This window comes from Cupressus sempervirens, chromosome 10, assembly GCF_028749045.1.
Source record: "Cupressus sempervirens isolate cs-2001-9-10 chromosome 10, ASM2874904v1, whole genome shotgun sequence".
Lineage (NCBI taxonomy): Eukaryota > Viridiplantae > Streptophyta > Pinopsida > Cupressales > Cupressaceae > Cupressus > Cupressus sempervirens.
Window position 1 is genome coordinate 853,846,857 of NC_143127.1, and position 27,478 is coordinate 853,874,334.

General features: G+C 37.1%; 1 protein-coding gene across 1 annotated transcript in view; it reads left to right on the top strand.

Annotated features, from left to right (window-relative positions):
- The first annotated feature begins 7,687 nt into the window (after window positions 1-7,687).
- Window positions 7,688-27,478, top strand: part of LOC149536692 (membrane-anchored ubiquitin-fold protein 3-like) — a 52,085-nt gene continuing 32,294 nt past the window's right edge. The window contains exons 1-2 of the mRNA XM_089803098.1: window positions 7,688-8,375; window positions 12,113-12,283. Of these exons, the coding sequence (XP_089659224.1) occupies window positions 8,246-8,375; window positions 12,113-12,283 (301 nt within the window). The 5' untranslated portion in view covers window positions 7,688-8,245. The remainder of the gene's footprint in view (window positions 8,376-12,112; window positions 12,284-27,478) is intronic.

The following is a 27,478-nucleotide window of genomic DNA, read 5'->3' on the forward strand; positions in this document are numbered from 1 at the left end:
TTTATGAATTCTAAAAATAACATTTTATTAGCAGTAGTTCATTTCCACTTTGCATATCATTGTAGTTTCTTTCTTGCTTATGTTGTATGATACCAATTCCATGCATGAAACACAACAAACAAATAAATGTTTAATTTTTGGAGTTATAAGGGGTTTAAAACATTAAACGGAGAAATACGAAGTTGAATGCAAACTGTTTGACATAATTCCTTTCAGCAATTTGGTTTAGTTTTTGGGACATCCAGGGGTGCCCATTATAGTGGTATTAGAGCTATAAGTCCTGCCATCCCGTGGAGGTCTTATAGGAAATTGGAATAGCCGGATAGAGGGAAAAAGTGTTTGATGAAATGTCAAAACACTAAAATCAGAAAGAAATAAAAAACACAGGCTAAGCATTTATGTTTGAGCATGCGACAGGGGCCTTATAATTTCCGCGATACTAGAGCAAGACAAAATAGGATTTCAGACTTGTAAAGAAAATAGTCTAGTACATCCGTGCAGGGGGACATTGAATCCAGCCATACAGACACAGAGGAGATATTCTTTGATCAGGACAACAATATGGATGATCGAGATGACAGGAATACAGGATTAGGCGGAGGCGAGAATGCCAGTCCAGATCAGGGGGATGTAATGTTTAGACAATTACTGGATACATTAGAGCAGGGGCAGCGTATGCAGCAGGAGCAGAATAGGTGAATGGACATGATGTTGCAGCTCATGGCTAGACAGATGGGTGTCAATATTAATCCAGGTGATGCCAACAACAGAAACAATAACAATGAGGGAAACAATAACAATGGGGGAAACAATAACCATGGAGGCCAAGGCAACAACAATGGTCCTAAGAATAACATTAATGCTAATAATGGACATGGCAACAATGGGAATGAGGCTGATAACTTTAGACACGTTGCACGCCCAGTGCAGACTGCAAGCTCGAGACCTCTTCTACCCACTTTCCCACCCAGAGATCCGGTTCAACCAGTAAACGAACCGCAGATTACCGAGTTATAGGATCAGTTCAGGAGGGACTGGGAGGCTAGTGGACTGGAGTTTCAGGCGGATATTTCCCTTAGAGATTATATGGACTTGAGGATGAGACACATGCCTAAAGCAGGAGGGAGGAATCAAAACTTTGAGCTGAGGAAGAAAGTTGGAAAACTTTCTTTACCTTATTATGATGCTTCAGGGAAGATGATTGCACGAGCTTGGGTGCAGAAGGTAGATACATACTTGCAACTAAATCCTATGCCTGAGGAGGAGGCTATCAAGTATGCGGCTATACACTTGGATGGCGTTGCACATGAATGGTGGCATCATGGCATGGTGACTTTGGGGCATAATCAAATTACATCCTATGAGGAATTCACCGAAACATTGATTGAGAGATTTGACACTAAGGATCCGGAGTTACATTTCAAGGAGCTAGCATAGTTAAAACAGTCAGGTTCTGTGGATGCTTACATTGCCGAGTTTCAACGCTTGTTTGTACTTGTTACTGATATCTCTCCTAGGAGATTGGTGGTGTTATTTTGTGATGGTCTTGCTGATCCATTACGAGGTTGGGTGAAGGGACATGATCCACTCACCTTAGCTGAAGCAACTAAAAAGGCACGAGATTTAGCCCCTTTGGTATACAAAGGAAAAAACCATTCAATAGATTCTTCCTACCGCAAGGACAAAGACAAAAAACTATTTCAGAAAGAGTATAGCAAACCCAAAGAAGGATCAAAAGGACTAGACAATGAAACCTTGAATGAACTTTGAAAGAAGAAGCTATGCTTCCATTGTAGAGAGCCTTGGGACTTATCTCATAAATGTTCTCTCGAGGCTAAGGCAAATCAAATGGAGTATTTTTCAGTAGAAGAGTCAGAGTCAGAAGGGGAGGATTAGCACTCCGATTCAGATGAGGGTAACACTATAGAGGAGAGCAAAATTCCTAAGGATGATAGATCGTGGCACGCTTGACAGGGGCCCAAAAGGCAATCACATTTAAGGTTAGGGGTATTATCCAGGGGCAAAAAGTGATATCTCTTATTGACACTGGGGCTACACATAACTTCATAGATGCACAGTTAGTAGCCAGGAGAGGGTTACAGACAGAGGAGCATGATGGGTTTAGAGTCATGGTGGCTAACGATGATAATTTATTATGCACTCGAAAGATATCTAATCTTTGCATCAGGTTTGGAGATGGCTACAAGTTGGAGGATGAGTTCTATGTTGTGGACATGGGAGATTATGATGTCATCCTCGGCATGACATGGATGGATTCACTAGTTGAGTTCACACTCAATCTAGCGAAATTGGAGATGAGATTCCAACATGAAGGCAAAACTATGGTACTTAGAGGACTTTTAGATGGAGGTTGCAGAGTAGTGTCCTTGAGGAGAATGCAGAGATTTTTTCGTCATGATGACATAGAGTGGGCGACAGAGTGCTACATTATGCCAACTTCACCAGAGCCACAAGAAAAGAGTCATCCACTAGATATCCAAAAGATACTTGATAGACACGCTAAAGTATTTAGCGATATTCCTCATGGGGTTCCTCCTGACAGAGGGATGGAACATGTTATTGAGATCGAGGAGGGAACCAAACTAGTTATGATTACTCCTTATCGTCATCCTAAGAAACACAAGGATGAGATAGAGAAGATGATTAAGGATTTGTTGGAGATGGGGCATATCAGGCCCAGTAAGAGCCCCTTTGCTTCAGCAGTAGTATTGGTAAAGAAGAAGGATGGGACGATGTGCATGTGCATCGATTACAGGGCACTGAATAAGAAAACAATTAAAAACAGGTATCCCATTCCTAGGATTGATGAGTTGATTGATGAGTTGCATGGGGCATGCTTCTTCACCAAAATTGATTTGCGATCTGGATACCATCAGATCAGGATGAGAGCAAAGGACATTAAGAAAATAGCCTTCTGATGTCACTATGGCCACTTTGAGTTCATGGTTATGCCATTTGGTCTAACCAATGCACCTGCTACATTTCAAAGTTGTATGAACCAGGTATTCAGGAAGTAGCTGAGGAGATTTGTCTTGATCTTCTTTGATGACATCTTGGTCTTTAGTAAGACCTGGGAGGAGCACTTACATCATCTGGAGGAGGTGTTATCTATTCTGGAGAGAGATTCATTGTATGTCAAGGAGTCTAAATGTGAGTTTGGCATGACTGAGCTCCTTTACCTTGGGCATATCATTAGTGCAGATGGCGTTCGGGTTGATCCCGAAAAGATTAGAGCTATTATAGAGTGGCCTACTCACACAAACCTTACACAGCTTAAGGGATTCTTTGGTTTATGTGGTTTTTATAGGAGGTTTGTTAAGGGATTCTCACAGATTGCTACACCCTTGACATATCTTACCAAGAAAGGAGCCTTCGTGTGGACAGGGGCCGCACAGAGGTGTTTTGAGCATTTCAAGCAGGTAATGTCTTCATGTCTAGTTCTAGCTCTACCGGATTTCACGAAGCCTTTTGAGCTTCATTGTGATGCATCAAGTGATGGGATTGGAGCAGTATTGATGCAGGAGAAGCATCCCATTGCATTCGAGAGTAGGAAGCTCTGGGGAGTTGAGAAAAGTTATTCTGTCTATGACCGGGAGATGTTGGCCATAATGCATGCATTGGCCAAATTTTGATCATATTTGGTAGGTGGACGTTTTGTGATCAAGACTGATCACAACAATATTAAATACTTCATGAGCCAGTGTGATCTTAATGACCGGCAACAAAAATGGGTGACTAAATTGCAGGCTTATGACTTTGACATAGAGTTTGTCAAAGGTAAGAAAAATGTGGTGGCTGATGCCTTATCTCGGAGACCTCACTTATGTGCTTTGGCAGAGATTTCAGGAGATTGGAGAGATCGGATTATAGCAGAGTATGTCGGAGATGCTTGGGCTTCTGGATTGATTTCAAGTACCATACAGGATGATCGCTATGAGGTGATAGATGGATTGATCAGAGTTCAGGACAGGGTTTATTTGACTCCGTCATCACATTTGAGAGAGGCAATACTGAAGGCATTTCATGATGCACCCATAGTTGGACATCCGGGGGTCTTCAAGACCTACAAGCAGATCCGAGAGCGGTTTTCATGGAAAGGGCTCAAGGATGACGTTCAAAGGTATGTCAGGGAGTGTGTGGTTTGTCAACAGAATAAGGGAGAGCACACATTTCCTGCTGGTTTATTACAACCCTTGCCCATTCCTGATAGGAAATGGAAAAGTATTTCGATGGACTTCATCACTGGTTTACCAAGAGTGCAAGGAAGGGATTGCATCTATGTGGTGGTGGACTGCTTGACGAAGTTTGCTCACTTCTTTGCCATTCTGTCCACTTACACAGCAGCACAGGTGGTAGATCTTTTCTTTAGAGAGATATTCAGGTTACATGGGCTACCCAGATTCATTGTCAGCGACCGAGATAGTAAGTTTATGAGTGTTTTTTGGCAAGAGTTTTTTAGGTTGTGTGGTACAGATCTTACACCTAGCACTAGTTATCATCCGCAAACAGATGGGCAAACAGAGATTGTGAATAAATGGGCGGAAGGATATTTGAGGAACTATGTAACTACACAACAAAAGGCTTGGATCAGATGGTTGCATATGGGAGAGTATTGTTATAACACCACTTATCATATGTCCATCAAGATGACTCCTTTCATGGCACTCTATGGTTATGAAGCACCTAGCTTCATGGATTTAGTTTTGGGGGACAGTAGAGTGCCCAAAGCCAAAAACTTATTGCAGGATAGTCAGAACATCCTGAAAGTGCTCAAAGAGAATATACAACAGGCCTAGAATCAACAGAAATTGTATGCTGATCAACACCGAATAGAGCGTAGCTTCGAGGTAGGGGATATGGTTTACTTGAGGCTACAACCATATAGACAGTCATCGCTCAAGAAGAGTAGAGATGAAAAGTTGAAACCTAGATTTTATGGTCCGTACAGGGTGATTCGCAAAGTGGGCAAAGTCGCCTATGAGCTTGAGCTTCCAGAGGGCAATCGAGTGCACAATGTGTTTCATGTGTCTAGGCTTAAGAAAGCCATTGGTCAGAGTGTAGTGCCTTATGCAGATTTACCCCCTTTGGATGAGGAGGGGAAGCTTGTGTTAGTACCCGAGGCTATTCTGGACACCAGAGAGAGGAAGCTTAGAAATAGGATAGTGGAGTATTTGGTCAGATGGAAAGACCTGTCGGAGGAAGATTCTACATGGGAGAGTGAGCAGGTTATTCAGCAGGCTGGACTGAGATTGCTTGAGGACAAGCAATTTCAAGGGGGGTAGACTGTAATGTCCCCATTTTAGCAGTTGACCAAGTGTGTGTGCGTTAGCCTTGTTCTACATGGTCTCGAGGGCTAACGAAGGGTTTAATGGGATCCTGGAGTGTTTTGGCCTAGTCATTTCCAGTTTGGGCTAAAACAAAGTTGATTTACTCAGTTTTAGGCATACTTACTATTTTTAGTAAGTCGGCAGGACATAGTGCAGGTCAATTTTGGTGATTGGATTCGATACTCCTCGGTGAGAGCTTTCCGATGAGCTATCACTCGCATTATTCGGAGTCCGATTGCTAATACATTTTAATGCCTGAAGTTTTATTAAAGTAACGTCTAATTTAATTGTAAAATATTAAAGTATTACTTTAATATTTATTTTATGGTGATGTGTACCCAAGGGAGACATAAGGGGTATTTTAATATATGTTTTATATATTACACATCTTTTATCCCACATTGCCCATATGAGTTGAGTGGACCCTTGGAAATAGAATAAAAGGAAGCATTTGTGGCTTCATTAGGCAAGTTGAATATGAGAAGAAATTGGTGGGTGAGTTGCAGCTCCGTTCTTGGCATTTGAGGACATCTATCCTCTCTTGTAACATTCTAGACGTCATTCCCTTAGGGTTTGGCCTTTGGAATTCTTTGTTATTGGCTTCATTATCAGGCAGTTTAGTTGCATTTCTGGCTACAGGCAGATTTGGTATTTTGCTCATATCTTCTTCACTACTTGTCCGACGCTTATGCCGCTTTGAGGGAATGGTATTATGAAGGTAGTGGACTGATTGAAGGACAAAGTATTGTAGCAGCAAGTTCGAAAGCATGGGCTGGAGTATTATGTCAATACTGCTGAAGTAATTAGTGAGTTGATAAATCTGCCATGAATTTGGTTTTATGAATTTTGAAAATAACATTTTATTAGCAGTAGTTCATTTCCACTTTGCATATCATTGTAGTTTCTTTCTTGCTTATGTTGTATGATACCAATTCCATGCATGAAACACAACAAACAAATAAACGTTTGATTTCCGGAGTTATAAGGGGTTTAAAACATTAAACGAAGAAATAAGAAGTTGAATGCAAACTGTTTGACATAATTCCTTTCAGCAATTTGGTTTAGTTTTTGGGACATCCAGGGGTGCCCATTACATGTATATATATATGTATTTATTTACATATATACATGTGTATGTATATATGTATGTATTTACATATGCCATTATAAGCTTGAGTTTGCTATCTCCAATTCTACATCCAAATTTACTGAGGGAACCATAAAATTCAACATCTTCTCCAAGACATTTTTAAATATTGCCAATCCTTACACACTATTGGACACTAGTTATCAATGTGAAATTGTTTGAAAAAGTGTACACTTTGCTAATACAATCCCAAAAAATTACATAATTGATTCCACAAATTAAGTATTTTTGAAGGAGGATGAGACTATTCTTACAAATTACACAATTGATTATAAGCATTAAGTAATTTCCAATGTGATTGATCTAGAAGAACACAAATTGAATATAAATTGAATTTCCTAACCTTCTAAAACTTGAAATATTAACGATATTATTACCATTATTTTCGTTGCTCAAGACAATTAAATTTTATATAACATCATTTATTCTTCATTAAAATCTTGAAACAAATACCTTAAGCACATTTGAGTTGGAGTAGCTCTGGGATGGGTGATCCCTGGGAAGACCCAATGCTTCACCTCTCTAAGCATCACTTAAATACAATGAGTGTTGAGTATACCATTCATTCTCATGAGAGATGAGGAGTTGTTAACTACTACTCATGAAACATAAGTCAATATATTTAACTCGAAAATTATACACTTAAATCTTGATAAACATATTATAATTTAACTTGTCACAAAAATATCTAATAATTATCAATAAATGTCTTATCTTTTGTATTTTACTTATTCTTTATTAAATTTTTAAAAAACAAACGTCTTATCTTTTATTTAAATAATCATTTATTGGAGGCTCAACACATTTAGAGTAATTTATATATATGATTTTATTCCTTTACAAGCACAAACTAAGTAATTTTTTAAACTTTGGACCACAAACAACCATTAAAATTAATTGCCTAGGATGAAAGCCATTCCCTCCACACTAGTGGAAGGTCAACCAATCCAACAAGTTGATAGATCCCATGCCTTCTAATCCCAACCTTAATTTAAAAATAGAAAATTGGTGGAATATTAGATCAATTGCTTTTTTAGCAGACCAAAAAGGTGGAAGATGCTATTACGTGCCAAAATGAACTACTTTAGATAATCATATCATAATCCAAAAGCTTATGTGGCCATAGGATTCTTGGGCCAGCAAAAACGAAAACAAAAAACAACATAACATCCAATCTAGGCAACTAGACGAGAAAATTACATTGGAACAAAAAATTTATATTTTTCCTCAAATTAAATCATTGGAAAAGAAAGGTTCTGGGATAAAAATGAGAAAATAAAAGGAAAAAAGATAAGAGTTGGCACGAAAAGCTTCTTCTCGCACGATAATTCTGCGTTTGTTGGTGACCATTTTTGGGCTGAATCAGGAGAACGTTATGATGCGATCGATTCACTTTAGTTGTTACGATCTGTAAACCCTTGCGTCGGCTCTGTTTCTCAGGATCTACACGAACTGCCCGAGCTTTAATGCTCATCAGTTATTCATAATCCAGGCCTGACGGCGTTGAAGGGTTTTGCATATAGATTTCACCTGATTTTTCCTCTCCAAGTGCAAATTCTCAGGCGCTTGGATGAAAAAGGGTTTTATAAAACTATTCATAAGTGATCGGCGAAGAGGCTTGAATTACTAGTGGGGTCCTCTTTTATCTTATGGTGAATTTGATTTCAATTATGAACGAGGATTTGGTTCTCTGTCGGTGGATTGAGATATAGCAGGGGAGGTGGGTGGGTGGACAAGAGGATCGCTTGCTATGGCAGCGGAGGACTTGTTGGAGCTTAAATTTAGGCTTTATGATGGTACTGATATTGGTCCCAATAAATACGCCCCTGCTACCACCATTGGTTCTCTGAAAGAAATCATACTATCTCATTGGCCACAAGGTTAGTAATATCTCCTGCATTTTTTGGGTAGGGAGATTGGGGGCAGAGGAGTCTTGATTTGTGATTTTGCATTTGGAGAATTGGGCAGATGTTTATTTTTGGGAACATGTCTAAATTACATCATGAGTATGATTTCAATGTCTAAATTCCATGGTGGGTGTGGTTACAATGTTTAAATTCTATTCTCAGTCTGTACTCGTCTATATTTGTATGATATGAGTTTGCTCTGTGGATGGATACCTGGCTTCGGATCTTGACGTGGTCATTTTTCGCATATTCTGATCGTCGGTTGGCGTCTCAAGGGGCCGTCATGTGAAAGCTATGAGTGTAAATTCCAAAGCTGATATGATTATAGCTCTAATGTCATTCTGTTCTGAAAATATGAATATAAACAGACAAAAGAAGACTTCCTTTCTCTAACTATTTTTAAATATATCATAGCTGTGCCCTGATACCTTTGTGCCCACATCTCTTGGTCTAATATAGCTTTACCCATTCTAACATATTCTCCTGTGACATTCACTTACACACGTACCGCCCTTTTGTTGGCTGTGGAATGCAACTCAGAATTGTTACACTGCAAAATTGCATCATAATTTCTGCTGCGGATGCGGTCTTTTGCATATAGACTGGAGTCTTGATTTTAATATTCGGTGGCACGTTCAAATTGTAATATAGGGTTTCTAATTTCTGAAGCTGGACAATTCAGAGGTTTCTGCTGTAATACATGAAGGTGGATCTTACCTGAGTATTTGGATATTGCCAGGGTTTATCCCAATGGAGGTAATTTGCAAATGCAATGTTGTGGTCGGTATGTAGAAGGTGATAAGAGGGATTGGCAGCAGTAAGAAGATACAGTGGAGGTGGTTTGTTGTGGATGGGATCTCTTTTGTACGATTTCGTTGGAAGGCTTATAATCTTATTGATGGTGATTTGGCTGGGACAAGGAAACTAACCTATTCACTTTATAACTACCTAGAGCAATCAGGAAAAAATTAACCCATTCACTCCTTTAATCACCTAAATTTTAAAATTCAAATATATAGAAATAGATTAATATGTTCTCAGTTTTACTTAAATTGTTAAATCTACATCTCTCGGTACAGAGAGAGACAGTTTGAAACTAAAATAATTTTACTACTTAGGCAGGCATTAATATTATTAATTTCCGAATGGGTTGTGAAACATAACCTAAAATGTCAAGTGGGTTTGCTCGGTCTAAATATTAAATGTATATCTTTTCATGTAATGATGTTGGGCATAGTCACAACTTCTGAAGGGTATAATCTGAGGGAAACAGTTCTATCAGAAGTTGATAAGATTATATTTCCAAATTTTTAGATGGGTAGATTTTATGCCCTAAAATCTGAAGCACTTGTGTTCTATCAAAATATATGGCTAATATTCTAGAATTCTTAAGAAACACTGCTTCATTTCATAAAGTAAATTGTGATTGGAGTGTGATGTTTACTCATTTTCATTTTAATTCTGATGTGGGTATGGTTTGATTCATGATGCAAATTCTGACTGGACTTTTCTGAGAAATACAACACTGTACTATATTGTGGGCATGATCAAATGGACAATCTTAAGTCCAAGGTCTCATGCTGTTGCACTCAAACAATTTTCCTGCAAAGTTTTGCTGCGTTTTCAAATACAATATTCATTTATTATTTTAATTTTTCAAAGAGAGGGATGAGAGGGAAGAAAGGTATGCAAATAAAACTGAAGTTGCTGAGGGGGCATGCCATTGTGTGGAGAAGATTCCCATATAACTGATTTCCACAGAGTTGTTTTTCAGTTCAGTAGTGCAGGAGAAGAATGTTCAAATTGGTAGTTAGATTTTCTATAAACCTATGTATGCCCTGAATAAAAGGGCTATTGTTTGGGAGGCAACCTGCAATGACACTTCAAAAATCAGTTAATTTCTCTTGATTGCTCACTATTGTTTGACATTTCTTTCCAGATAACAGCATGTATGCTATGCCATTGGATTTTCCTACTGCAAACTAGATGGCTGCATAATGGTGATTTTGAAGAATTTATAATTTTTTGTTAAGATTAGCCTGATATTGATAAAATCTGTTGAACTCTGTCATCTTTAGGGTATATCCATAATTTTGAACATTGAAATTTTACGATTTTGGATTGAATCTAGAGATCATTGTAATTATAATAATATTCCTGCTTTGTCATATTTGTTTTATATAATTATCTGCCTTGGTTAAACATACATAATGAAAGTCTCAATTTTTGGGCATATAGTATACATTTAGCATATGGATTGTGGGCTGTACATCAGTGTTGATGGTCATTCTTAGTCCTTGGTTGCCTACAGATTGTTTCCTCATGGTGAAAGATGCTAATTTGAAAATAAAAATAATGCTTCACTTGAAAAAAGTGAAATCAATTGGGAAATGATAAAGTGCATTATATATCTCACTTTTTCTGAGAAAGATTTAATCAGTAATGTGACTCTTATGCACAAGGGCCATATTTTCAGAATACTTCAGAAAATTCACAGAGCTTGTTTACACAATATTTTTTATTTTTATTTATTTTTCTTTAATTGAGCTCTTACACAATTTTGACCAGTTTTAATGGCATGCTGTGTTTGCCATATGCTGATTTGGTAGCACTTCTCTGATCAACATTGTCTATTATAAATATATTGGTTGACAACTGTTAGATTTCTCAATGAGAGATCAGCTGAATATGCCGATTATCTTTATTTCATTGCAGTTTGATCTCAAATTGAAACTTGAAAGTTATTCCATTATTTGGTACTTTTCGTGTCTTATTTCTGGCCTTTATAAACCATGAATTATTCAGTTCATCAACAAACTCTCTAACCCTAATCCAACAAGATTTTCCATTTCACATGTTCTGTTGTGCTATAATTTTCTTTTCGCGTCAGTCAACTTACTGGTCCTTGCTTGAAGATAGTAAATCGTTGACTTTATAACATTTTAAAATTGAATAAAGAAATGAATTGGGCTGTAAGGGTATGCACTATGCACTATCAGTATAGTAACAGGGACTGCCTATGATGTGCAGAATGTGGGACCTGAATTTCAATATCAAAGTAGGAGCATCTTGATTCTATAATTGAGCAAATTATAATGTGGTGACATAGCTGGTCAGAGTATATCATGGCTGGGGATTTTTTTTTTGTCCAAATTTTCTTTATCTGTGGCTTTTTCTTTTCAAATTATTTACTGCAAAAGGTTATGGATCTTTACTGTTTAAGCTTACAGGATAGAGATGGTTCTGATTATCAATGTCAAAGATATCTTTTCCTCAAGTGTATGATCCTGGGACCTCGTAGCAGAAGCAAAAAACAATATTAAATTAATTTTCTCTAACTTAAGTGTGTGTGTATATATAAAATAGTATATGCATAATTTTATTGGCATACCCAGCTGTATGAAACCCAGGATTTTTTCGCCATATTGGCAAACTTGAATCCCAGACCCATGCCAGAACCAGTAACACATGGTTTTCTCATTAATTAGTCATTTTAATATCCAGGTTTTGAGTGCCCAGATGATATTGAGTACATTATTTTTTTTCTTGATCGGTAATTTTGAGTACATTATTTTAATTGTTTCTGTATTGTTTATTTATTTGTAAAATGTCTTTCTCATGTTTGAATTTTTAATAATTTCAGGGGATTAAATTTCTTTTTGAAATATGTACTGCTGCTAATTAGTCCGCAAATCTTTAAAATGTTTCAGACAAGGAAAATGCTCCCAAAACAATAAATGATATGAAACTCATCAACGCGGGAAAAGTATTGGAGAACAATAAGACACTTGCAGAATCCAGAGTTCCTTTTGTTGAGCTACCTGGTGGGGTTATAACAATGCATGTTGTTGTCCGCCCTCCATCATCAGACAAAAACAGTGGTATATTACGTTCTTTGCTTTTGTCAAGCCTGAATACATTCATATACTGTTTTAATCTATAACTATTTATGTGGAGAGTTCCTTTATAAATTAGCATTCTTGAAAGAGCTAGAATCCACAGGTCTCTGAGTTTCGTTTTGTTGTTTGTGCACAAAATGCTAAAATCCATTGCTCTTTATGTAAATATTGATGGTTTTCTTAGTGGGTTTGTTAAATTTTAATTCTTTACATTTGGTATTTCTTAAAAATTAGAATTATTTCCTTTAGCCAAAAAAACCTAATTAGTGTAAACAAAGTACTTTAGCTTAAAGTTAGTGTTCTGGCTGGTTGACGGATCTAATTCTCAAGGATATTGAACTTTGGCTGAAATTAAGCTATATGATTCGCTGTTGGTTCTTGCTAGCAAGAGTATCAATAAAAAATAACTTCATTTTCTATTGCTAATATATTTAATGCTTCTTGCTCTTGATATCAGTTGCCACCTACAACATTACTTGGTTAATTTTTTTGTTTAATGCGATCCAGAATTATTTCATTGCCTAACTCCTGATGTATTAACAGGTTCCATGCTATTGGTTTTTAGAGTGATTAATGATGCTTCAAAATGAGTTCTCTTTGTTTAGAATTTACAAAGGTTCCTAGCTCTTGAATTTTGTCTGTAAGTAATAAATAGTTTTTGCTATACTTACAAAAATTGCACTAATGATAAAAGTCTGATAAAGATCTGCCAAAATTTATATTCTCTCCAAAAGATTTGTTTCAAAATTATTCACAGTTAAATTGAGACCTTTGGATTGAATATAAAAGTTTGAAATGTGGGATCCCTGAGTTAAGTCCTGACTGGGAGGGGCAGGGATGGACGGAGGTAGGAAGCAACAGTGTGAGGAAGGGTAAGAGAGTGAGGGCACGGGATATAAAGAGAAGGAGAATAAGATCCGTTTCACAATTGTTGGGTTATTTTGAAGAAATTAGTTTCTATTGTTTCATAGTAGAGGATACTAATGTTTTAGTTGTCAAAGGCAAATTTCAAGAGCACTGTAGAAATTTAGTTGAACAAATGTAGTCTTTGGAACCATGATAATTGTTATAATGCAAATGGCAAATGATTATTATGATGTCATGACAATTCTGGAGTTTGTGAAGCAATGCTGAAGGATGTTTATCATCCAGTGTCAATGAAATCAGAAAGTAGTCAAGCAAAGAATGCAGCTGTAGATTGCTAACAATCATTCACAATCATTCACAATGTGACAGATATACTAGCTATAAAAGGAAGAATCGATGTAAAGAACATATCAAGGAAAAGAACAATCAGGTTCTCTTGGCTGGTTTTTGCAAACTTACTGTTCATTTTTCCTGCAAAAATGAAGTTGTTGCACTGACAATTAAATGCAAATGACCTTGCTTGAGAACTGTTTACTGGTATATTATTTGGTTGTTAAGTTGTCAAAGCTGATAAGATAGCAAATATTTGTGGTGAGAGTGTGAGTGCTATTTTAATGTCAAGATTCAATACTAAAGAAGAGGACAACAACCAAAGTAGTTAAATCAATAAACAAAGGATTTTGAAACAGTAAAAGTAAAATTACAAGAGACAAAAAGCTTGTGATGATGTAATTATATAATGTCGTGAAAGTCAAATATCTAAGAATTTTGTATGCCATTCATTTTCATCAAATGGCCGTGATTAAGGTAGATTGGAAGTCAATATCAGTTTTCCAGATGCAAAGCATTGAAATTGTTCAGAAGTGAAATTGAGAGTTAAACATGACATATACACTTGGGACTGTAGTAAAATGGATGACCATCATGATGAATATTGCAGCAAGTATATATGACGTGTTTGATTATTCAAGTAAATTTCCATAAAATGAGACTGGGAACATAACATCTTTGGCACATTTAGTCTACTTTCAACGAGGATTGAATTGCAAAAATTGCATTACACTATTCCTGAGTTTAGGTGAGTGAGTTTTTGCCGAACCTGGCATGTGGCTTTGTTGTGCTAGTTGACTCTTTATAATTTTTAATACTTGTGTCCAAGTCCATACTAGTAACGATGCAGTATGGCCACTCAATGACTTCACTGGCAGTAATTATCTCATTGAATATTCTCAGTTTCAGAATCTGATGTTTTTGTTCTGCTTTTTCCACACTTTCCCTCCTCTATGAAGTCTTTTTATTGATTTAATTCTCAGATTTTAGGAGGGTCTTGCTGCTTCGAATACGTCTACGTTCATTCTCAACTACCGTGATTAATTGAATCATCTTCCTCACACTGGCAGCATGAGGTTCTGATGTTACAGTTCTAATGTCACTCTTACAGCTTCTGTTCTCTTCCAAAGATCCCTTATATGCAAAAGAGCCTTCTGTATTGTAGAGAGTTCTAATATTATGACCAGTAGAAAATCCAAAGAGATTTAAGAGAGCTACCTAGGAAAATGCCCCAACCTCTTCATATGAGCTATTGGGTGACGAGCGGCCTTGAGCTTTTCTATATTTGAATCAACAAATTTCCCACTTTTATTTTTATGCAGACTATGTTAGAGTTTGAAAGACAAATATCTATCAGTTAAATGTAGATTTTATCTAATAAAGAAGAGAACGCACAAAAATGATTTAATGTGGTTCACTCAATCTTGGGCTACATCGACCAGACAGAGAGTCCAATAATATTATTTAGTCATACAACCTGATTACAATTTACAATCCGTGCAACTCAATACTGCCAAAAGAAACTACCAAATTCTCATACAAAAAAAACCAAAAAACCTCAACACTAAGCCATTTTAGCAAGATTTATGTTGGTTACAAAAATAGGGTTAGAATTTGTCGGCCAATTAGAGAGTCCAATAATATTATTTAGTCATACAACCTGATTATAATTTACAATCCTTGCAACTCAATACTGCCAAAAGAAACTACCAAATTCTCATATTAAAAAAACCAAAAAACCTCAACACTAAGCCATTTTAGCAAGATTTATGTTGGTTACAAAAATAGGGTTAGAATTTGTCGGCCAATAGAGACACAATGCCTGACACCTTTGTGCAATAATAAAAGTCATTTTGGACTTCGTGGGGTGCTACCGCTTCATTCTACAAGGGACATCGCCCCTTGACCCCCCAAACCCTGTTGAAAAATATGGGGGGAACTGCACCAATAAAAGTGAGGAAAAATTAATCTCCGAGTCTGATTAGGCCATATAACATCAGATTATACCATAATGAATTAATTTTGAGGGCACACCATCACGGAGTATGAGATTGTCATAGATCAAACTATGAGCTGGGGACAAACTATGAGTGGACATCAAATTACAATAGCAAAGGACAGCAAACTAGGAACCATAGAACAGATTGGATGCATCATAGAATTGATAACTGTAACATAATTGGAATAAGATAGTATACAGCCAATAGCTATGGTACAATGATAACATCGTAGACCAAAAACCTGCTTCCTTGAGTTTAATCATTCTTCATATAGGTCAGTCAACTTGTAGTAACAAAAATCTTTCTTGGGATTGACTTGGCAAACCAGAAGATAAACACTTTAAAATTAATCAGGATTTATGAGGAAAATAATTGGAAAACGAAAAATGGTAAAAATTGAAAAATAATTCACCAGGTTTTTAAAAGGCTAGGGATTAAATCTTGAGTCATTCCTGACTTGTCTAACATCAGGAATTATACCCAAGATTGAAAAAATTAGAAATCTGATTCAGATTGTATTGGCGATAGGCTAAAGTGCTGATTACACATGATTTATTGCAGATATCTTGCTACATTTAGTCAGCTGAAAGGCTCAACAGGTGCTGTGAAGTTGCTGACCTTTCTCAACAAAGGTTAATCAAATACAACACTCATGTTGGCGGGACATGCAATTAGATAAAATATTGATCAACTTTTTTGGTTATTTTATAATATAACAAATGATTACATTTTCTTTTGAGTGCAATATAGCTTTGATCTTCACCTTATGCTATGCTAGACCTTATTGCTTAGATACTCACTTCATGTGAATTTAGGATCTGCACGTAAAATTAATTTAGTATTTAGATTGTTGGCCACATCTTTCAGCAACGGATTTGGCCACTGAATTGTTATGGTGCAAGACGAGATGCTAGAAATATTGCAGCAGTGTTCTAATAAAGAAATTGCTTTACTCATGAGACCTCTAATTTTCTATTTATGGTTCTTACCTTCACACATGGTTTGTCTCGTTACTCAATGGTGAGTTTGAGATCTTTGGTTTAGAGCTTTCACCTCCACCTCATTTTTCAACTGCTGTAAAAATCTTTAGGTTGGCTTCTACTGTCGCTAGTTAGGTAATGAATACTTGACAAATGTTGTAGAAAAAGCACAGGCAAAATTACTTGTGATTTTATACAGAGCTTGTGAGAGATTCTAGGTTGCTGAAGGGATAGCCCTCACACTTTAATACTCGCAAATCAAGGAAATAGCTATGGCAGAAAATAAGGGGGTTGCCAACATACCAAAGTGAATTACACCAACAAACCCGAGGTAGTGCCATAATTGCAATTGGGGTCAAAGAATAGCTCCCGTTTGCATCTAAATTTTGAAGGGATAGTTTACAGACTTGGACTTGGAGAGGATTCAGAAGGGAAAAAGCTCAGCAGGCAAAAAGCTTTCTGACTCTGCAAATGCGTGGTAGAAAAATTTGACATAACTGGGCAACTTAAAAATGCTTAAAATTTATGCAAAATATAGCTACATAATGTTAAATGTTTTAAGCCAGGAACCAAGATAAGCACCAAAACAACACAGAATAAAGAACAATAAGCACAACATTTATCTTGGCAAAATCCTCCAACTTGAGGGGAAAACCCAGCCACACAAAAATGATGCTTTATTGATAAAATAATAAAAATCTCGGTACAATGTTTCAACCTGAACCAATAATCGATCTACTACGCACAGAACCAGCAATACAATGTATGGCTAACTCACAACCCAACACACAAGATAAATAGTCTTTTTCTTTCTTCCACACAGAAATTCTTTACCTTTTACACAAAAGATATTTTATCTTCCAAACAGAAGACTTTAGATTCCAAATTCTTGCCTCTTCAGCCTCCAAGCGAGAGTCACTTCATATATCAACCGAAATCTTTTCTTATTTAGGAGGGAAAGAAACTCCTGACACTCATACATCAACCCTCCCTATTAACTAGGGAGTTATCTTTCCAGATATTCATGTCATGGAGTCTCCCAACATGACACCCACAATGGCTACACCCATTTATGAAGAAACCAAAATTTATCTTGGATTCTCTCAATGTGATAGCATCATGGAATCACTGAACATGATGTTCACGATGGCTACTCCCATGTGTGAAATAAGCACAAGCTCACATCATGGAGTCACTCAATGAGATGCTGTCATCTCATCATGATGTTTACCATGACTACTCCTAGAGGGTGAATAAACACAAGTGGGAGTCATGAAGTCTCTCACATGACATCGACCATGGCTACTCTCAGTGGGTGGAACAAGGGATTTCACCTCAAATTTCTCGCTCTCGAAGAAAGAACACATTAACAAGGGCTTGCCCTCAAACTTCTTTTGCAGAGAAAAAGGCATTAATAAGGGTTTACATCTCAAACTTCTCTTGCAGAGAAGAATGCATTGCAAGGGCTTGCATGCCAAACTTCTCTTGCACAGAATAATGTATTAACAAGGGCTAGCACCTCAAACTTCTCTCGCAGAGAAGAATGCATTGCTTTCACCTCAAATTTCTCCCCCTTAGAAAAAATGCATTGAAGCAAATAAAATATCATCTGAATGCTGAGACTCCCTCTCAGCCGAGACTCCATCTCAACAGGAATCATGCCAACACTCCCTCTTAACAAGAATCATAAATGATACAATGATTGAAAATACCTTCTCCTCAAGGGAAATGTCAGCTAAAGCAGATGAATCAGTTGACACTAGAAATTTTCCGTCCCGTCACTGCTATCACGATCAAGCTATAGTCAGCTTCATACTCATGCACAAAAATGGGTCTGGAATAAATATTAGTGCCAACCATATCTCAAGATCTCCAGAGTACTAGATACTTGCCAAACTCATCATGATTCAGATGTAGTCGTCAAGGTTTATAATATTTCAAACAATCCAAATGCTGAATGCCGCCCCCACGTATATATCTATTTGATACAATTAAAAAGCAATATGCAGCTCTGTTGACAAGCACGGAAGGGGTTTGACACATCTAGGAGAGCAACCTTGAACTACGATGCTTGCACACTTTGCATGGATTTTCCTAAGAGACTTCAAAATATGCTTTCCATAAGAATTGATTCTCATTCACGCATATAATTTCAGAGAGATTGCAATTGGCAGGCACAAATCTAGATTCATCAATTCTAGCCAGTAACTTCTTTGCCTTTTCTTCTTGAAACATGATTGCTTGGTCTTCATCGGGTATCACTGCCAATTACTGTCATTAGTCATACTTTTGCAGAACTGTAGCAGGGAAATCGTGATAGGGGAGGATATCAGATTCTTGCAGAGATGATTTGCAATCTCTGACAAGAAAATTGCTTCAAGGATATGTATACATACCCATACAACAACCTCAAGAAAACATATTAGATAAAATCAATGATCATGCTGCAACACCACGGCAATATAGAATAAGATCTCTGCTCAACTTCACGGTAACACATGATACCATACTTGGCATGTACAAATAGGAACCAGCAATACTCTAGCAGATTGTCTCAGACATAGAAAGATAAATACAAAATACTTTCCAAAGCTATTATCATCAACACTTCTTGAGGTGTGTGAGAAATTTAAAAAACATGGCTTCCATATCCATTGTAGAGCCTCATCAACCTTCAAAGTTCCCCAACTCCATGTACAAGATGCTTGCTTAAATCAGCTCTAATACCATGTTAATGTTTTAAGACAGGAATCATGATAAGCAGCAAAGCAACACGGAATAAAGAACAATAAGCACATCATTTATCCCAGGAAAACCCTACAGCTTGAGGGGAAAATCTCAGCCAGACAAAAATGTGCTTTGGAGATAAAATAATAAAAGTCTTAGTACAATGCTTTAAACTGAACTAACAATCCATTTGCTACAGACAAATCAGCAATACAATGTGTGGTTAGCTCATAACCCAACACACAAGACAAAGAGATACATTTTTCAGATTGCGGAAGACTCTTCATTGTTCCACACAGAATACCCTTTATCTTCTAAGTGGAAGACTTTAGATTCTAAATTTGTGGCTCTTCAGCTTCCCAAACCAGACTCACTTCATATATTGACCGAAATCTTTTCTTGTTTAGGAAGGAAAGAAAAGGCACTGGCAAAATTAATTGATACTTTGAGCTTGTGAGAGATTCTAGGTTGCTGAAGCGATAGTCCTCACACTTTTAATACTTGCAATTCAAGGAAATAGATACAGCGGAAAATATTGAGGGTAGGATGCCAACATACCAAAAAATGAATTGCATCAACAGATCTGAGGTATTGCCATAATTGCAATTGGGGTCAAAGGATAGCTCCTGTTTGCATCTAAATCGTGAAAGCATAGGCTACAGACTTGGACATGGAGAGAGTACTCAGCAGGCAAAAGCTTTCTGACTTGGTAAATACCTGGCAGAAAAACTTTACAAAACTGGGCAACTTAAAAATGTTAAAATTCTATGCAAAATATAGTTACAAAATGTTATCAAATGAGTTTGGCTGGAGTTAGTGGCAAAGCCACCAGTGGGACTGGGGCAGTGTCTCAATGCTTATTTTGGAATGGCTATTCATGATTTTCTTTGTGTTACTGGTGTGGTGCAATTTTACTACTTAGGACTTGCCAGGTACATTGCAAGTTCTGTCAAAAGTCACCAAAACAACTCGAGGAGTACTCACCAAAAACTCGGTGAATTTTGCAAAAAAATTGGCATTTGATGAGTTATAGTCAAAAACTTGCGGGGGAAACAGTTTTGCCAATTACTCAGCAACAATGTGAACTATGGTTTGAAAGTACATAACAGATACAAAATGCAACTTATATGCTGATTCTAATTACTTAGTAATCAAGGCCACTTTTAGATATCATCCTTTGGTGGCTTGCATTTAATATCAGATCTGACTTATTGCCATAATTTTGATCTTTTTCTGTTTTGTTTTGCTCTTTCTCTAAAGGAGTTTAAGTACTTGGTTTTATATGTGTAATTCCCAAATGAAATCTGCTACGTAATCCCAATGCAAATAAGGATGATTTTTTGATACTTTTACCATTTAGCACCACTCATAAATGTTCCCTCCCGATCCCCTTCTTTAGTGCAGGTCATGGAATGCAATTCTTTGTCTCCCAAGTTAAGGAAAATGACTCCAATTTTAATAATTGAATTTTGTGCTACTTTAGATTATGAAAGATACGAAACAATTAACTCCATATTACGGCATGGCCATCACATGACAAATTCTTCCTCTAGCATTGGTACAGAGACTTAATACTATTAATATGACCTTCATCTTTAACTGTCAAACAACACACTGATTAACACGTGCTACTGCATATGCTTTTTCAGGCCTAGTCCAAACTACTGTTGGAATCGCAAAACCAAAATCCAAGCTGAATTTCAAAAACTACACAAAAAGGGAAAAATATGCAAATAAAATTAAACATGTTTTCTTGTTGATGTATGATTACATGGCCTTTTAGATGCTTCTGCATTTATAGTCCTGAACTTATCATTCTGAGTGGCATGAATTTACTTGTTCATGTATTTATTGAGTGGCTTTTGACATGTATGTTTTCTTGTTTGCACGTTAGAAAATCAGTCCCGAACTAATGAATTTACTTGACTAAGGTGTTCAGGTTAATTCCTGTGCAGAATAATATTCACACCAACTAATAAGTTTTGGAAATAATTTATTAATCTGGAAAGTGATTAAATTATTAGATAGAAGGCTTATATTGCTTTTCATATTATATACATACATAAATACTTGAACTAGAAGGTTTTCAGAGCTATGATCTTGGGTAAACATGTGAGCAATACTCGAAATAGATTTGTGTTCATTCTAATTTATGATATGATATTTCAAATGTCTTGTAAGACACCATACCGTGATGAAATTATTTTAGCGTGTAGGTGGCATTGATGTGGACACGGCCAAGCTTAGTTGAAGGTGGGTACACTATTTCATGTGCAGCTACTAGTAACTGGTAAAAATGTACAAATTGGCCAATAGATTGAAAGCAGAGCAGCTAGGTGTGGGGCAAAAGGCTAGGTGTTAAGAGTAAAGGACTATGTGAGTAAACTGTTTGCAAGAAGTTTTTGCTAGAACAAGCCCTATGTTAATGTGTGGGAGTAAATGAGTCGAGGGGATTCCATGTGCTTAGAAGATAAAAACTATCCACTCGATGGCAGCACTGAGTGAATGATTAATCAAAATGAGACAAGACCTTGCATGACATCGTAATTTCAATAATAATGATTTTGCTAGTAGGAATGTTTAGAGTAGTCATTCTAAGGGATACATGCACTCACATGGTTGATCAATGAGGCCTGGAAGAGGAGAGCTCAAGAGGCTACATAAATACTAGAACCGATCACTATAAGGAGTTTGCTGAAACTAGATGCACATATGTGTAACCTTTGAAAATTGAGGAAAATATATTTTTAGAAATAAAGAGGAAATGAAGAAGATTTTGGAAGGAATATGCAATTTGATTGGCCTAATCATGTGAGCATGATTTGTGTGTATAATGTAAATCTTGTATAAGCTTAGTTGCCTTGTTTGTATGTATATGTGCACATGCCAAAACATGTGAATGAGGCAGCATCTTGGGAACTCCATGGGATTTGAGGGGAGGTTGTATGAAGTACTGAGCAATTGAGCAATGGGGACAAACTCAAATTATGTGTTAATCATGTGATGGGGAGAAGCTAAAAGGTGAATTTTGTGATTCTTGAAATGAGAGGAGTCGAGAAGGTGGTTGGATACAATTATAGTCTACATGCATTCATGTGATATATGTGTGTTCGATATGGATTGATTGTTTTGTCCTTTTGTTTTTGGATTATGTGAAATGCATGAGTTAGTAGTAAGTAATTTTGACCTTAAACCTAATGTTGAGGGGATCCTATAAACTGGTAAGGAGAGAATACAGTCCGACATATCAGCCATAAATTCTCCATGTGATGTGCACCTCACTATGAGGGTGGCTTTGTGGAAAACAAGGTACTAGAGTCTTGGTTTGGCCTTCGAGCATTCTTTTCCACCACCTAAAAATGATTGGTAATATCTATAGCTTTGAGTTATTATTAATTCTGAATTATGGTTTTTAATTTTTGGTTATATGCCTAATAAGTGGATATATAACATTGATACATAGTGATTAAGATAAATTTGATTGGTGATTGCTTAGTGTGCTTGCAAGTACAATGAGGTAGAGGGTGTTGGGGCCATGCAAGATCCCTCAAGCAAAGGCATCAAGAAGAAAGAGGACTTGGAGTGATCCTAGAATGATCTTTAAATTCTTGTTTAAGAATAAATTGAATGGATATCAAACTATCTTGAGGAATTTAGTTTATAAAGCTTAGAGAACTGTAGAAGATATGTCAATGGTAAAATTGTATAGTGCCATGCAAAAATTGTCATTGTAGAATCTTGAGACAATATACATTGTTTAGGGATAGTAATAGCTGCTAATTAACCCAGTTCTAATAAGTGACATAACTAGACCAAGAACTATATAAACTCTTAAGCAATACTAAATGAATCTATGCTCAAATTACGCTAGGATCTTATTTTGTTCTGTTGTTCATTGGTGTGGTCAATCATCATTAGTTGGGTCCTATACTCCATTAATGAGATCATTCAGACAGTCCATGCCTCCATGCCTTGTTTAATCTTTAATGCAAATGATAATCAACTTCAAAATGTTCTATAAGATTTCAATAAATAAAGTTGACTTGTCTAAGTGTTTGTATTGATGCATTGACATGAGATGAGTTTTTTGTAAATTGTTTTTAATGATATACTGTTCATCGCTTCAAGAAGTTTAACACATACATAATAGATAACAAAGAAAGTAACATGACAGAATACAACATAGTATTGATAAGGGCACAACCGAAGACTAAATGAACACAACAAGAAAATAGACTTCTATTGTCAGAAATGATATGCTTTTACATTCATTACAAAAAAAACAGACCCAACTATATGTCCTATGGCCTTACATTATAATCAAATTATGGAGAGAAACCCTTCTCACAGTACCTTCCCTTAGACTCCCCAAAAACTGCCTTTACATTGCAAGAAATGACCTTAAGTAATCCGAATTAGGTTTAGGGCTAGGAATACATTTTAGAATATGCCATTTGGCGTCCACTGCCAAAGTATAATGTTCTAGAAGACACGTTAGAAGTAGGTGCAAAGTTAGAGGATTCCAAAAATGTTAGTCCAACTTCCGAGAGGCATAACTTTTGATACGGGACTTCAATCGATGAACCATTTACGTTTTCAGAAAGCTCTTTGAGTGCTCAATATGCTTGTGTACCGGCTTTTCTCTTCCCTTATTTTTCAGGCCTGTACAAGGCCGTTTAGTGCCTCAAACCTAACTTTGAAGCATTCTTAGGAGGTCTCTAGGCAACTTAAAATTGCCATAAATTTCAAACCATGAAGCCTTTTGACCTGATCCTTTTCCTAGAGTGCTTAAAATTACAAGTACAACCATCCCTCCTTCTAACTCATTATAATTATGACTCTATTACGAATTAATCCATATTCTGCATTGGTACATACCCTGAGGTGCTAAAAAACACTAACCCAAAAAAATAATAGTGGAATAATGAGAGTTGGAATTTTTGATTGGCCCAAATGGGTATCTAAAAATACGAACACATGAAACAGAAACTAGCACTAAGCATATTTTTGGGTGATACAGGATTGCCCTTACATCATTGGATGCTCCTGCATCAAACACCTAGGGTAATTTGAAAAGTGACTTTGTCACTTTACAGCTGGTTGAGGAAAACCCAGATGGGCAACCTCCACCTTGGATAACCAGGTCGAATCTTCCACCTATTGTCCCTTCCACTTTACTAGGTACTCCTCATAGTGCATGTTTTTGGTACTTCAACCCACATGACTATCTAGGATTTCTTCAATCTCCTTCACAAAAGTAGGAACGAGATATGGCTCAAGTATAAACTCCTCTACACCATCTTCATGATAATCTGATAAGTCTGCAATATTGAAAATAGGGGAAATATGGATCCCATCTGGCAACTCCACTTCATATGCATTCCTTGAATCATGTTTCTTCAAAATCTTGCAGGGACCAAGTTTCTTCATCTTCAACTTGTTGTAGGTGCCCACTAGAAACTGTTCCTTTCTCAAATACACCATAACCAGATCCCCAACTTGGAACTCTTTATGTCTCCTCTTTTGATTTGCTCTAGCCTTATACTGTAGGTTCATCTTGGCAATATGCGCACATACTTCCTCATGTAGGTTCTTGACATGTTGAGCAAATTCCTTTGCGTTAGCACTAATCCTCTCTCCTTGCTCCATCTTTCTCAACTCTGGTGCAGTCCTTCGACTACTCCCATACACAATTTGGAATGGTGACCTACTAGTACTCCTATTCACAGAATTATTGTAAGCAAATTCCGCCTGTAGTAGATTCAAATCCTATCCCTTGGGCTTATCCCCTACCAAACACCTCATCAAATTAACCAAACTTTTATTCATCACCTCAATTTGTTACCAAACTTCAACTTTGTCTTCAACTTCTGCTACAAAGTCCTCTAGAAATACCCAACAAATTTTGTATCTTTCTCAGAAACAATACTTTTTGGGAGACCATGTAGCCTCACCACCTCTTTAAAAAACAAATTTGCAATATGCATTGCATCATGGGTGTTGTGACAAGGAATGAAATGAGCCATCTTTGGAAACCTGCCAACCACCACAGTATAGAGTCATTACCTCGTTGTCCTTGGCAACACAAGAACAAAATCCATACTTATGTCTTCCTTAGGCCTTCATGGAACAGGCAACAATTGATAGAGTCTAGTAGTTTGACTGACTCCCTTATCTGTTTGACACACTCGACAACTTTGCACAAACTTCTTCACATCCCATGATAACGGAAACCAAAAATAATGTTCACTTGCAATGGCGATGGTTTTGTCTTGACCAAAGTGTCTTGCCATCCCTTCACTATGTTTTAACTTGATCAAGTTCTCCATGGTACTCCTTGGAATGCACTAGTCACCTTTGAACAACATACTATCTTGGCACCTTTGAACAACATACTGTCTTCGATCATATAATTCAACCACCTGGTCCTGTCTATAGTAATAGGTTCCTTATAGGCTTTCCAAGCCTCTCCAAAATCAGGATCCTAAGGGTTCAAAGTCTTGAGCTCATAAAACCCAACCACTTTAACCTGCATTTCTATGAGTAACAATTGTCTCCTACTTAATGCATCTGCAACCCTATTAGACCTTCCACTTCTATGTTGCAATACAAATCTGTAGTTCTTTGCCCATTTCAAATGTCTTTGATTTAATTTTCCTTGGTTATTTAGGTACTTCAATTCTTGATGATGCCTGAACTATTGTATATAACTCCTGATCATAAACATGATACTTCTTGGCATCATTCAATTTCTCACTAAAATATGTCGTAGGCTTACCTTCTTGGCTCAATGCAACTCCAATGACCTACCACTAGCATTGCAATCCACGTGGAACACCTTGTTAAAATTAGAGAGTGCCAACACATGTTGCTCTCTCACCTTCTTCTTTAGCAACTCAAAAATCCTTGCAGCTCTTGCAGTCAACTTGAACTCCTTCCTATCCCCTCTTATTGATTCGGTGAGGGGTGCACACATACTACTGAAATTCCTGTAAAAACTAGCCAAACCATGGAATGACCTCACTTCAGTGGCAGACCTTGGAGTAGGCCATTCCAGGGATGACCTTCACCTTCTTTGGTTCCATTTTGAGACCTTCAGTTGATATAGCAAACCCCATAAAGACTAACTCCTTTTTGACAAAGCTACACTTCTTCAAATTAATCAACAATCTCTCTTTCCTCAACCTCTCAAAGACACTATGAATGTGCAACAAATGTTCAGCCAAAGATTTACCAAAAATCAAAATATCATACAAATGGACAATAACAAATTTTTGTATAAATTTTTTCAGCACCTCGTTCATAAGCCGCGTGAAGGTACTCGATGCATTGGTCAGTCCAAAGGGCATGACTTACCACTCATATAGACCTTCCTCTGTCTTGAATGCAGCCTTCCACTCATCTCCCTCTCTTATTTGTATATGGTGATAGCCACTATTGAGGTCTATCTTTGTGAAGTATTGAGCTCCACCCAAGCAGTCCATAAGATCATGCCTCCTTGTTAAAGGAAATCACTACGTGATAGTTATTTTGTTTATAGCCCTACAGGTTATACACATCCTCCACTCTCCATCCTTCTTAGGTGCTAGTATTGCGAGTACTGCACATGGACTCAAGCTCTTTTGAATCAGACCTTTCTTCAACAGCTCTTGAACTTGTTTGTTCAACTCCTCGATCTCAGTACGAGTCATCCTATGAGCAACCTTGTTAGGAAAACTAGATCCAGGGGCTAAATCTATTTGATGACTGATTTGCCTTACTGGTGGCAACCCTTCTGGGACATTATCACATATGATATCTCCATACACAATAGACCTGAGACTTCTACTAGAACTTCACCAATACCTTACTTATCCTTTCTAGGAATTAAAGCATAACACACATGTTGATGTTTCATGCCATCCAAAGATTTGCTTCCTTCGACAAGACATACCCTAACACTAGTGCATACCTTTTCATCTTCCTTTATCAAGGGCTTCAACTTGTGACGAATTCAATCCTTTGTTAGAGAATAGGTGTTTGCACGACCATCATGTATAGCACGCCTATCATATTGCCACGACCTTCCCAACAACAAATGGCATACATCAATCGGTATGATGTCATAGAGAACCTCATCATGATAACTCCCAATCTTGAACTTCACCAAACATTGTTCACTAACTAAGACCTTAGGATCATCGTGGACCCAAGCAATCCGATATGGATGGGGGTGTTTCTTCCTCTTGAGCTTTAGCTTCATGACCATCTTCTTTGACACCAAGTTGTCATTG